General features: G+C 41.6%; 1 protein-coding gene across 1 annotated transcript; it reads left to right on the forward strand.

Annotated features, from left to right (window-relative positions):
* The first annotated feature begins 12,019 nt into the window (after nt 1-12,019).
* On the forward strand, nt 12,020-13,002 carry LOC125904325 (EPM2A-interacting protein 1-like). The gene is made up of 2 exons (XM_049601667.1): nt 12,020-12,529; nt 12,713-13,002. The coding sequence occupies exons 1-2, from the start codon at nt 12,030-12,032 to the stop codon at nt 12,753-12,755; spliced, it is 543 nt and encodes a 180-aa protein (XP_049457624.1). The 5' UTR covers nt 12,020-12,029; the 3' UTR covers nt 12,756-13,002.
* Nucleotides 13,003-13,426: the final 424 nt, after the last annotated feature.

Below are 13,426 nucleotides of genomic sequence, written 5' to 3' on the forward strand. Positions count from 1 at the left end.
TGCTCTGCATGTCTGTAGGTCAAAGGGCGTGGCTGCTATGGCACTGCCATTTTTTGATCCATCGCCATGCATATTCAAGCAGCTCTCTCTCCCACACAATTCATCCAAACTGCTTCGAAATTTCTGTACGCTCATGGCGCCCCCTTGTGGAAACAGGAAATGCCATCTTTTACACGTACAAACACCAACCTCAAGCTCCTGACTTGATCAACTACATTTTGTGGCCACATGACGATCAAGTTGATGAATCTCCACAGTCACACACATGTCCTGTCATGTTGCATGCCGCGGCAGTGGCGACTTTTCATCCTTTGCCACGGAACATCAACTTGATATAAATCCTTCTTGACATTGTCCGATTTGCTTGAAACTTCACGTGTGATGACGGTCCACCCCTGAACGCACCTGCCCACATCTGGTTATGCTCATGCCGCCCCATTGTGGAAACAGAAAATGCCCTATTATACATTGACATTGTATCACGTTTCCAACTGCTTTTCCCCACTCAGCGACACACCCGCTGAGGATAAAACTCTGGTTATTGGCAGCTCTATTCTGAGAAATGTGAAGTTAGCAACACCAGCGGCCATAGTCAAATGTATCCCTGGGGCCAGAGCGGGCGACATTGAATCAAATTTAAAGCTGCTGGCTAAAGCTAAACGTAGATTCAGTAAGATTGTTATTCACGTCGGCGGCAATGACACCCGGTTACGCCAATCGGAGGTCACTAAAATTAATATTGCTTCGGTGTGTGAATACGCAAAAACGATGTCGGACTCCGTAGTTTTCTCTGGACCCCTCCCAAATCTGACCAGTGATGACATGTTTAGCCGCATGTCATCATTTAACCGCTGGCTGTCCAGGTGGTGTCCAGCAAACGATGTGGGTTTTGTTAATAATTGGCAAACTTTCTGGGGAAAACCTGGTCTTATTAGGAGAGACGGCATTCATCCCACTTTGGATGGAGCTGCTCTCATTTCTAGGAACCTGGCAAATTTTATTAGTAATTTAAATCCCTGACAACCCAGAGTTGAGACCAGGACTCGGAGACGCAGTCCTAAACGCCTCTCTGAGCTTCTAGTTCAGTTACCCAGCCATAGTTTTAATAGTTTTATACGAACGGTGTCTGTCCCCCGACCGCCTAAATTATCTAAATCTAAAATTAAACAAAGAGGAGTTGTGCATAACAACCTCATAAAAATTAAAACCTCTTCTGTGACAGAAAGACAAAACAGGAGAATTAAATGCGGACTGTTGAATATCAGGTCTCTATCGTCTAAAGCAGTGTTAGTAAATGAATTAATATCAGATAATCATATTGATTTACTCAGTCTCACTGAAACCTGGCTGTGTCAAGATGAATATGTCAGTCTAAATGAGTCCACTCCTCCCAGTCATAATAATACCCACATTCCTCGAGGCAGCGGCCGAGGAGGGGGAGTTGCAGCCATTTTTAACTCTAGCCTGTTAATCAGCCCTAAACCTAAACTAGATTATAATTCATTTGAAAGCCTCGTTCTTAGTCTTTTACATCCGACCTGGAAAACCTCGCAGCCACTTTTATTTGTTATAGTGTACCGTGCTCCTGGCCCGTATTCTGAATTTTTATCTGAATTCTCAGAGTTTTTATCCAGTTTAGTTCTTAAATCAGATAAAGTTATTATTGTAGGTGATTTTAACATTCATGTCAACGTTGATAATGACTCCCTGGCTACCGCGTTTATCTCATTATTAGACTCCATTGGCTTCAGTCAGGGTGTACATGAACCTACTCATTGTTTTAACCATACCCTCGATCTAGTTCTGACGTATGGAATTGAAATTGATAACCTAAAAGTCTTTCCACAGAATCCCTCGCTATCGGATCATTATCTGATTACTTTTGATTTCTTTTTACTCGATTACACGCCACTCAGCAACAGTTACTATACTAGATGTTTATCAGATAGTGCTGTCGCAAAATTTAAGGAAAAGATTACTCCGTCGTTAAATTCAATACCAATACCTTCAGTAACAGAGGTTTCCCGTGCCGACTTTAACCTCCCCGAATTGATCATTTTGTTGATAGCACCATAGGCTCGCTACGAACAACGCTCGACTCTGTAGCTCCTCTTAAAAAGAAGTTAAAAAAGCAAAGAAAGTTCGCTCCTTGGTATAACTCTCAAACCCGTAAGTTAAAACAAATATCGCGAAAATTTGAAAGGAATTGGCGATTAACCAAACTGGAAGAATCTCGTTTAATCTGGACAGACAGTCTCAAAACTTATAAGTGGGGCCTCCGCAATGCCAGAGCAAACTATTACTCAGCTCTAATAGAAGACAATAAGAACAACCCCAGGTTTCTTTTCAGCACTGTAGCCAGGCTGACTGAGAGTCAAAGCTCTATTGAGCCTTGTATTCCTTTAGCCCTTAGCAGTAATGATTTTATGAGCTTTTTTAATGACAAAATTCTAACTATTAGAGGTAAAATTCATGACCTCCTGCCCTCAGATAGTACCTATCTAACCTCAAACACAGCTGTAAAACCTAATATATATTTAGATTGCTTCTCCCCAATTTCTCTTCAAGAATTGACTGCAGTGATTTCTTCATCCAAATCATCAACGTGTCTCTTAGACCCCATCCCAACTAGGCTACTTAAGGAGGTCTTTCCTTTAGTTAACACTCATATATTAGATATGATCAATATATCCTTATTAACAGGCTATGTACCACAGTCTTTTAAGATAGCTGTAATTAAACCTCTACTAAAAAAGCCCACCCTGGATCCAGAGGTGTTAGCCAATTATAGACCAATATCTAATCTTCCCTTTATGTCAAAGATCCTTGAGAAAGTAGTCAGACCAGCTGTGTGATTTTCTCCAGGATAATAATTTATTTGAGGAATTTCAGTCAGGATTTAGAGTGCATCATAGCACTGAGACAGCTCTAGTTAAAATTACAAATGACCTTCTGATTGCCTCAGACAAAGGACTCGTCTCTGTACTTGTTTTATTAGATCTTAGTGCGGCGTTTGACACAATTGACCATCAAATTCTGCTGCAGAGACTGGATCACTTAATTGGCTTAAAAGGTTCAGCACTAAGCTGGTTTAAATCTTATTTATCTGATCGTTTTCAATTTGTTGACGTTATCAATGAATCATCCTTACGTACTAAAGTTTGTTTTGGAGTTCCGAGGTTCTGTGCTCGGACCAATCCTGTTTACTCTATATATGCTTCCTTTAGGTAACATCATTAGAAATCACTCTATAAATTTCCATTGTTATGCGGATGATACTCAGTTGTATTTATCAATGAAGCCAGAAGAAAGCAATCAATTAACTAAACTCCATAATTGCCTTAAAGACATAAAAACTTGGATGAGCACCAATTTCCTGATGTTAAATTCAGACAAAACTGAAGATATTGTTCTTGGCCCCAAACAACTCAGAGACTCTTTATCTGATGACATAGTTTCTCTAGATGGCATTGCTCTGGCCCCTGCCACTACCGTAAGAAACCTCGGAGTAATATTTGATCAAGATTTGTCTTTTAATTCTCATTTAAAGCAAACCTCACGGACTGCATTTTTTCATCTGCGTAATATTGCGAAAATTAGGCCTATCCTGACCCGAAAAGATGCAGAAAAATTGGTCCACGCTTTTGTTACCTCAAGGCTGGATTACTGTAACTCTCTATTATCAGGTAGCTCTAGTAAGTCCTTAAAAGCTCTCCAGCTAATTCAGAATGCAGCAGCACGTGTACTAACAGGAACTAAGAAACGCGATCATATCTCTCCTGTTTTAGCTTCTCTGCTCTGGATCCTGTAAAATCCAGAATTGAATTGAAAATCCTACTGTTAACTTATAAAGCTCTAAATGGTCAGGCTCCATCATATCTTAGAGAGCTCATAGTGCCATATTATCCCACCAGAACACTGCGCTCTGAGAACGCAGGGTTACTCGTGGTCCCTAAAGTCTCCAAAAGTAGATCAGGAGCCAGAGCCTTTAGCTATCAGGCTCCTCTCCTGTGGAATCATCTTCCTGTTACGGTCCGGGAGGCAGACACCGTCTCCACATTTAAGACTAGACTTAAGACTTTCCTCTTTGATAAAGCTTATAGTTAGGGCTGGCTCAGGCTTGTCCTGTACCAGCCCTTAGTTAGGCTGACTTAGGCCTAGTCTGCCGGAGGACCCCTCTATAATACACCGGGCCCCTTCTCTCCTTCTCTCTCTCTCACTCTCTCTCTCGTATCCTATTACTGCATTTAGCTAACCCGGCCATTCTGGATGTCACTAACTCGGCTTCTTCTCTGGAGCCTTTGTGCTCCACTGTCTCTCAGATTAACTCATATCACAGCGGTGCCTGGACAGTGTGACGTGTGTGGTTGTGCTGCTGCCGTGGTCCCGCCAGATGCCTCCTGCTGCTGCTGCCATCATTAGTCATTAGTCATACTTTTTCTGTTATTATACACATATGATTATTGTCACACATGTATACTGCCAGGTATTAATACATACTTTCAACATATTGTACCGCAGTAGCCAGAACTATAACTATAATATTATTACTTTCATTAATGTTGTTGTAAGCTACTGTCATTACCTGCATCTCTCTCTCTCTCTCTCTCTCTCTCTCTCTCTCTCTCTCTCTCTCTCTCTCTCTCTGTGTCTCATTGTGTCATATGGATTGCTGTTAATTTATTATGCTGATCTGTTCTGTACGACATCTATTGCACGTCTGTCCGTCCTGGAAGAGGGATCCCTCCTCAGTTGCTCTTCCTGAGGTTTCTACCGTTTTTTTTCCCCATTAAAGGGGTTTTTTTTGGGGAGTTTTTCCTTATCCGCTGTGAGGGTCTTAAGGACAGAGGGATGTCGTATGCTGTAAAGCCCTGTGAGGCAAATTGTGATTTGTGATATTGGGCTTTATAAATAAAATTGATTGATTGAATTGATTGATTGTCCGATTTGCTCGAAACTTCACATGTGTGATGATGGTCCACCCCTGAACGCACCTGGCCACATCTGGTTACGCTCGTAGCGCCACCTGGTGGATGAATGAAACATTGCGTTTTTTGCTCCTGCCAGGTGTTTTTTCGCTTCTCGCCACAGCCCCTATGTGCCTCAGGCACCCGTGTTTACATGGGGGAGTGAGGTCCCGATCACAGCTGCTTGCAGCTTTAATTGGGTGTGAATGCTGCAAGCATTCACAACCTATGTTCTTCTACTACCAAAATTCTTTATTGGGTGTGAATGCTGGAAGCATTCACAACCTATGTTCTTCTACTACCAAAATTCCTTAGTGGGTGTGAATGCTGCAAGCATTCACAACCTATGTGCTTCTACTACCAAAATTCTTTATTTTTCTTCTTCTTCTTATTGGGTGTGAATGCTGGAGGCATTGTTTCTGCAAATCTAATTTGCATATTGTGGCGTCACTAGGTGGCGGCCATATTGGATTTCATAAATCTCAGTCAAAGATTCAAATATTCAAATCATTCAAACTTTATTTTATAATAGGCAGCTATTCAGTGTGGAGTCAGCTTTTCACCAAACTTTCAAACATTCAAATCATTCAAACTTTATTGTATTCAAGACAGCATTGCAGTGTGACTTCAGCTCGCAGGATTCACACCTGCAATTTCTTCAGAAATTGCTTCTCTAGTTGGGTGTGAATGCTGCAAGCATTCACAACCTATGTTCTTCTACTACCAAAATTCTTTATTGGGTGTGAATGCTGCAAGCATTCACAACCTATGTTCTTCTACTACCAAAATTCTTTATTTTTCTTATTATTATTCTTCCGCTGCATTTTTCAACATCAATTATCTTCAATATACTTCAACTGATTCAAACCATTCAAACTTCTTCAGCTTCAGCTTCATTAGGACATTATCGGAAACTTTCAAATTTTTCCATAACCTTCATATTTTCCCGGGAATTCAACATTAAAATTCCGACTTCTATTAAAGCGGATGGAGCAAAAACGGTTGGACCGCTACTAGGTCTACAAACTTCAACCGATTAAAACCGTTCAAACATGAAAACGTTCAGCTGAATTAGGACATTCACGGATGTATTCACTTTTTTCCTAAAATTCATACTTTCCGAGATATTTCCGATTTTTCCCAAATCCTTTTCCCATTGGGAATGCATTACGGAATCCTCAAAAATCTAAAAATTTCACCTTTTTTCAAACTGTGACTACCGATTCATACTTTCAGCTAGAAACTCCATTCAAAATGGAAAATATTCATCATTTTGCTGACATTTTACATATGATTCAACTTTTCAATACCATTCAAACTTTCAAAAATATTCAGCGTTTTCTGAAACTTTGTTATAATGGAAGTCAATGAGAAAATCCTTCAAACTCACTCATCTTCACCCACACATCACGAATTCATACATTGACGTAGAAACTCCATTCTATCTCTCAAATGTTGACGCTGTTGTCGACTTTCAGGAACTAATTCAAATTTTCAATATCTCTTTTAGTTTTTCTACAAAGTCAGTTTAAAATACATGAAGTTTTCAGCCCTTCTCAGACTTTATAATGGGTGTGTATTGCGTGAGCTAGAGTGGGTGATGTCATCGCCAGAGTGAAGAGCAGCTGTAAACTCATCAAGAAATTTTCTCTTCAACTCGCTCATATGGCCACAATTTTCACTGTACATACACAATTTATACCACAAAACGTAGGAAAATTTGTCCTGGTCACAGAAATGTTGACATGGAATCTCTCACACGTACACATTTTTGCTGAGCGGCTCCAAAGCGAAGGGAGCGCCAATTTTTTTCTCATTCACTCCCATGTAAACTGAGAGGACAAATTTCTGGAAAACAGCTGAGGTGCAACACATGTTAAACTCACTCCTGTGACCCCATTTTTGACTCTAGAAATAGAAATATAAAACATGACACATGCATTCACAAGAAGTTTATCTCTCTCACCATCACTTTATTTTCATGATTGGACCAACGGTTTGGGTATGGGAAGAACTTGTTCGAGGAGTTAAATATCCTCTAAAAGAGCTCTCTTCTCTGTGATCTGTCTGTCTCTCTCTGCTCTTCTGCCAGGTGCACTTAGTTTATTACCATGGCAACCGCTGTGCCACACAAACTCACAGAAACATGTGTGTGTGTCTACATGTTACATGCAGACATGACAGGGGCAGAATCTCCATTTTAACCCTTTAGTTGCCAGAGTTATTTGAGGAAAATATTCATTTCAACATTTCAAAAGGCTTTCGCTTGAAAGTGGTGAGAGATAAAGGCATACTGTAAATGAGAAAACTATTCATCATGACCCAAAGTTTGTGATGGGAATAAATTAACTCATCTAATTTGCATATTGTGGCGTCACTCGGCGGCGGCCATATTGGATTTCATAAATCTCAGTAAAACAGCATTTAGAACATATTTGCACAGCAGATTTCTTTTGTTTTGTGCTGTTTTTGTCGTCTCATCCTCAAAATAAAGGAAGAGGAATCTGATGGAAGTAAATTAACTCATCTAATTTGCATATTGTGGCGTCACTAGGCGGCGGCCATTTTGGATTTCATAAATCTCAGTAAAACAGCATTTTATTTGCACAGCAGATTTCTTTTGTTTTGTGCTGTTTTTATCGTCTCATCCTCAAAATAAAGGAAGAGGAATCTGATGGGAGTAGATTAACTCATCTAATTTGTATATTGTGGCATCACTAGGCGGCGGCCATATTGGATTTCATAAATCTCAGTAAAACATTCAAACATTCTAATCATTCAAACTTTATTTTATTAAAGGCAGCTTTTCAGTGTGGAGTCAGCTTTTCAACAAACTTTCAAACATTCAAAACATTCAAACTTTATTGTATTCAAGACAGCATTGCAGCGTGGCTTCAGCTCGCAGCATTCACACCCGCAATTTCTTCAGAAATTGCTTCTCTAGTCATTATTATTCTTCTGCGCATATAATCCCCAATTTGTCCCCTTTCCTAAATTCAAAAACTCCCCAAATATGGCACATGCATTTGGTCTGGCGAAAAATTTTATAATCTATTGTCGTCCTGAATTTCCACCACTAGGTGGCGCTATAATCAAGGACAGTGCGTTTTGGGTCATAACTCCCACATACTTTGTGGCACATTCAAAAACCTTGTATCCACACCTTCAGTGAATTGTGCTGAATCTCGTGATATAGGCCTCGCCCATATACGCCTAAGTTTTTTTTTCGCAAATTCGCAAAATGTCGCAAACCTACTTTTTCAAACTCCTCCTAGGCAATTTCACCGATTTGCACGAAACTTTGCATACAGCATCTGTGGACTCTTCTGACAAAAAGTTATTAAAAGAATTGTGATATTCCAAAGATTACTGAAGTTATTAAATAGCAGCTTCCTGCAGAGTTGGTACAAATCAGGAAGTGTTGCATATCTCCACAATGGTGTGTTGGAATGACATGAAACTCAATTTACGACTTCCCCATGAGCCCCTGAGGCTCTGTGCAAAATGTCAGGTGATGATCACAAGGTGGCGCTGTTTAAATTGAAGTATTTTATATCTCCACATCGGTTGCTCGGATTAACACAAAACTTACAACAATTATTGTCAATACCCTCCTGAGGATATCTGACAAAGGATTAAGCGATCCACCACTTGGTGGCGCTCTGGTGGCCGTCTAATTTAATATTTGACACTGTGCCAACACCATAACACTCATGGAAATAAAATTGATAGGGGTGGTACAGACTGGCCCCTGTAACTCTCACACCAAAAATGACCAGCAGGTGGCGCTATTTTCAATGCAAAAGCATTTTTGGCTAATAACTCCCACATAATATGTCACACATTGTTAAACCTTCTATTTACGTGTTCTCTGAATTGTGTGGTGTAAGCCACGCCCACTTCCGCAGTAACTTTCCATTCGCTAAATCGCAACAAATGAAAAACATACTTTTTCGAACTCCTCCTCGGCGATTTGACTGATTTGCACCAAACTTTGCATGTAGCATCTGTCAACCCTCCTGACAAAAAGTTATCAAAAGAATTTTGATCGTCCAAAAAACGCCCAAAATATAAAACAACAAATTCCTGCACATTGTGTTCAAAACAGACAGTCTTTCATATCTTGACCAAATATAGTCCGATTACCACAACACTTTCACTAATTGTGTTCCATTGCCCGATGAGGGTTTGTGCAAAATTCGGTGCAAATCAGCCAATAGATGGCACTCTGGTGGCAGTCTAATTAGTGTGAATGGAAGTAAATTGGAAAATCTTCAAATCCTCTTCAAAACTCATTGACTTTCAACCTCTTCTTGTCCCTCATACGTACTTTGAGCTAGAGACACCATGTCAACTTTTCCTGCTTAATCATCACCTATGGGCTTCTAATCATGTGTGGTGGTGACTGTGTTTGCAGAGCTCCTGCCCTTTAACTGTATTTTGATGTTTTTTTGAGCTCGGACCGCTTCTGGGCAGAGATTTCCCCAGCCAATGAGAGAGCGCAGGTGCCGTGCCTGAGCGTGGCTGAGCGTGCACCAGCATGAGCCTTGCCTGAACCTCTTCTGTGAAGCCTTTTTCCGTACCTCCGGGCTCTGTACACCCGAGAGAGTTGAGCCTGATAGGAGGGGCCAAATTTGAATGTGTGTTTACAAGCAGCAACTGGAAAATCCTCCAGACCCTATCTTTAAAGAGTCAGAAGACCTTGAACTACTGGGCATGTATTCAGCTTCTACTTTTTAGAAAAATACATACGTGGGTTGGGTGCCTACCTGTATACTGGAAATGTAAGTAAGAGATAATGTTTATTCTTTTATTTATTACAGCTGACAAGACATCTAGGTGCACGCCCCCTGACAGCAGCATGCCCCAACGCACGTGGACTGCGGGGGCCCGTTCATCGCTGATTGCAGCTTTAATTATTATTATTCTTTCGAGAATATAATCCCCAATTTGGCCCCTTTCCCAAATCCCAAGTCGGCCATTTTTATTTTAATTTTTGACATGTTTGAACGAACTCCTCCTAGGGATTTCGTCCGATCGACTTCAAATTGGCTACAGATCATCCTGAGAACATGCTGATCAAAAGTTATTAAAAGCTTTACTCTATGTGAAGGGGCGTGGCCGCTAGGGCGTGACAAACTTTGGCGATTTTTCATTTTCTCGCCATCGAATTTGGAACAACCCTCATGCCCACATTCTTGATCTCAGCAGCTTCAAACTTGCTGGACATGTTAATGGCTCCACCCTGAACGGCCAGATATATTAATATCCCACCTTACTCAAAGCGCCCCCCGGTGGTAACAGGAAGTGATCAGTTTTTACTTTAACATGTACTGATAACACAAACTTGAGCGCATCAACTTCATTCCACTTCTAATACATGCAGAACAAGTTGGTGAAGCTACCTTATGAACGCTGTGAAACTATGTCTAATGGTGTCCGTGTGACGGCGTGGCGACTATCGATCCCTCGCCAGCAAATACGTTTGGCTTTTTGATGGCTTCAGCGATCTCATATCTTCATGAAAATTGATACACATATACATTTTGAAACCCCCTCCCCATAAGGTTTTTTTTGGAGTAGGAAGATGAAAATTGGTACATATGTGTATGTCACCCAGACACACAAAAAAGTCTCTGCCACCAATGGTCTACTCCATAGATTCTCAAAGTGCGGCCCCCAGGCCAATGGCGGCCCGCAGAAGCATTTCTGGTGGCCCGCAGCTGTGAAGATGGAGTTGGAGAGGGAGCCGTAGCCTGGCCCCTCAAGAAAAAAACGTGTTGGCGAGGAGAAAAGGCGGTTTCAAGATAAGTGGACAAACGCTTACTTTGTCGTACCTCACGGGTCGGATAAAGTCATGTGCCTGATCTGCAAGCAGGTTAAAGCAATGCTCAAGGACTTCAACATAAAATGCCATTATGATACCAATCATAAAATCTACGACAAATTCACCGGCGAGGAGCGCACCAGTAAGCTTGAACAACTTAAAAGAGGCTACACTGCACAGCAGTCAGTTTTCACAAATCTAGCCGAATCCGGTGAAGCTGTAACACAGGCTAGCTACGTGGTAGCTCAAGAAATAGCCAGGCGGAGCAAGCCGTTCAGTGACGGAGAATTTGTGTGAGACTGCATTTTGAAAGTGGCCGACATTGTATGCCCGGAGCAAAAAACAAAGCTCCGTGACATAAGTTTGTCGAATGACACAGTGACACGACGAACTGAAGATCTGGCCAACGATCTCAAAGAGCAACTGGGACAACGTGTGGAGGGCCTGGGAAAGGGAGCCTTTTTCATTGCTCTGGATGAAAGCACGGACATTTCTGACACAGTACAATTGCTGATTTTCATCTGAACAGTCATGGAGAACTTTGAAATAGGCGAGGAGCTGCTAAGCTTGGAGAGTATCAAAGACAGAACAAGGAGAGTCGACATTTGTGATGCTGTGTGTCGCAGTCTTGATGCATACAATGTGAAGTTGCCGTCTCTTGTCGGTGTCACAACAGATGGAGAACCGGCAATGGTCGGGAGAAAAACAGGTGCCTCTCTGAGAAAGTGGCCAACAACGGAGGTGAGAAACTAATCCAATATCACTGCATAATACACCAAGAAGCCCTCGCTGCTCAAACACTTGAAATGAAACATGTCATGGACATTGTTGTAAAGACAGTTCATTTCCTCAAGTCCAGAGGTCTGAATCACCACCAATTCATTTGGTGACGTCATATACTTCACTGCCATCAGGTGGCTGAGCAGAGGTGCCACACTGAAGCGTTTTTTTTAACCTGAGGAAAGAAATAAGAGAGTTCATGGAGTCAAAAGGACAAGATGTGACGCAGTTAAGTGACACTAAATGGTTCTGTGACCTAGCGCTCCTTGTTGACCTGAATACTTGTCTCAGTGATCTCAATGTGAAGCTGCAGGGCCATGGGAAGCTCATTTCCACACTATTTGACAACATCATAGCTTTCCAGCGAAAACTTGAACTGCTGCAGGGACAGCTCAAACAGGGAGATCTAACCCATTTTCCCGCCTGCAAGGCGCTCGTAGATGACACAGACACAGATGGGCGTTGTTTTACATCACCTGCGTTCAGACAAGAACCATAACCTCATAAAAAAACTCAGAGAGGAATTCGACCACTGCTTCACCGACTTCAGGGACCACAAGAAGTCATTCAACCTCTTCCAGAATCCTTTCTCATGTGTCCCTGAGGAAGAGCCTGCAGAAATGCAGTTTGAGCTCATCGACCTGCAGGAGAGCTCCGAGGCCAGAGCAGCATATCGTGACAAGAATCTCATCGAGTTCTACAAAGGACTTTCCCCATCCACATATCCTGCACTTCGCCAGCATGCTGTCAGAATGGTGTCTTTATTTGGAAGCACATACATTTGTGAGAAGACCTTCTCCACCATGGCCATCAACAAATCCAAGCTGAGATCCAGGCTGACAGATGGCCATCTACATGCTGTCCTTCGTATCGCCACGACAGAGATGGAGCCCGACATCAGAGGAATCGTGGCCAACCGAAAACAGCACCACATATCCCATGCCAATAAAAAAAGGTATGTTGACCTAGTAACAACTATTTAGTGTGACTTAACGACAAGCTTATTGATGACAGGGAATGATAGATGTTAATGATGATGATGACTTGTTTGGTAAGCTTCTATTTTAAAAGTCTCTCTCTCTTTCTCCCCCTCCCTCTGTGTGTGTGTGTGTGTGTGTGTGTGTGTGTGTCTCCACAGGTTTTCCTGTGGTGCTTTGGTAGCTGGAATTGCTCCTGAATAAGGTCCATGCTGATAAGACAGGAGGCAAGGCACCCTGAGACTGTTTGTTCTAAATAAGTTTTTACATATATTCTGAAATGGACTGCACACAGGACTGTTATATCCCAAATTTGACTGTAGAGGGCAGAAAACCCCATGGATTTTGTGTGCATTACAATGTTTCTCAAGGTTTTCTCAAGTTTTGCCAGGTTTAGCCTCATTTATTAATTAAAATGTGTTTATTGCACATTACTGGATGCAGACCAATAAATGTAAATTGTAGAGATGCAACCTGGTCATTAAAATGATTACAAATGGGATTTTTTTTTCCTGTTTTTTCCTTTTTTTTTCCTTCGGCGGCCCTCAGTCCAATGTTGGGTTCCTAAATTGGCCCTCAGCTACTTTGAGAACCCCTGGTCTACTCCAAACAGGAAGTCGGCCATTTTGATTTAAACTTTTCATTTTGGTGGCGATTTTGTGATTTCGACAACTTTGTATTTTAACGAACTCCTCCCACAGATTTTGTCCAATCAACTTTAGATTTGGTACAGAAGTTATTAAAAGCTTTTATCTATGTCAAGGGGCGTAGCCGCTATGGCGCCGCCCTCGCCATCAAATACGTTTGGCTTTTTGATGGCTTCAGCGAATCATAGTCTTATGAAAATTGATACACAGGTCAAGAATGGCAAGCTT

Source organism: Epinephelus fuscoguttatus, linkage group LG17, assembly GCF_011397635.1.
Source record: "Epinephelus fuscoguttatus linkage group LG17, E.fuscoguttatus.final_Chr_v1".
In the NCBI taxonomy this organism is placed as follows: domain Eukaryota; kingdom Metazoa; phylum Chordata; class Actinopteri; order Perciformes; family Serranidae; genus Epinephelus; species Epinephelus fuscoguttatus.

Excerpts from the sequence above, each read along its gene's own strand:
- LOC125904325 (XM_049601667.1), top strand. The coding sequence starts at position 12,030 with ATGGGCGTTGTTTTACATCACCTGCGTTCAGACAAGAACCATAACCTC. Across the intron at positions 12,530-12,712 it reads TCCCATGCCAATAAAAAAAG|GTTTTCCTGTGGTGCTTTGG; the intron begins GTATGTTGACCT and ends GTGTCTCCACAG.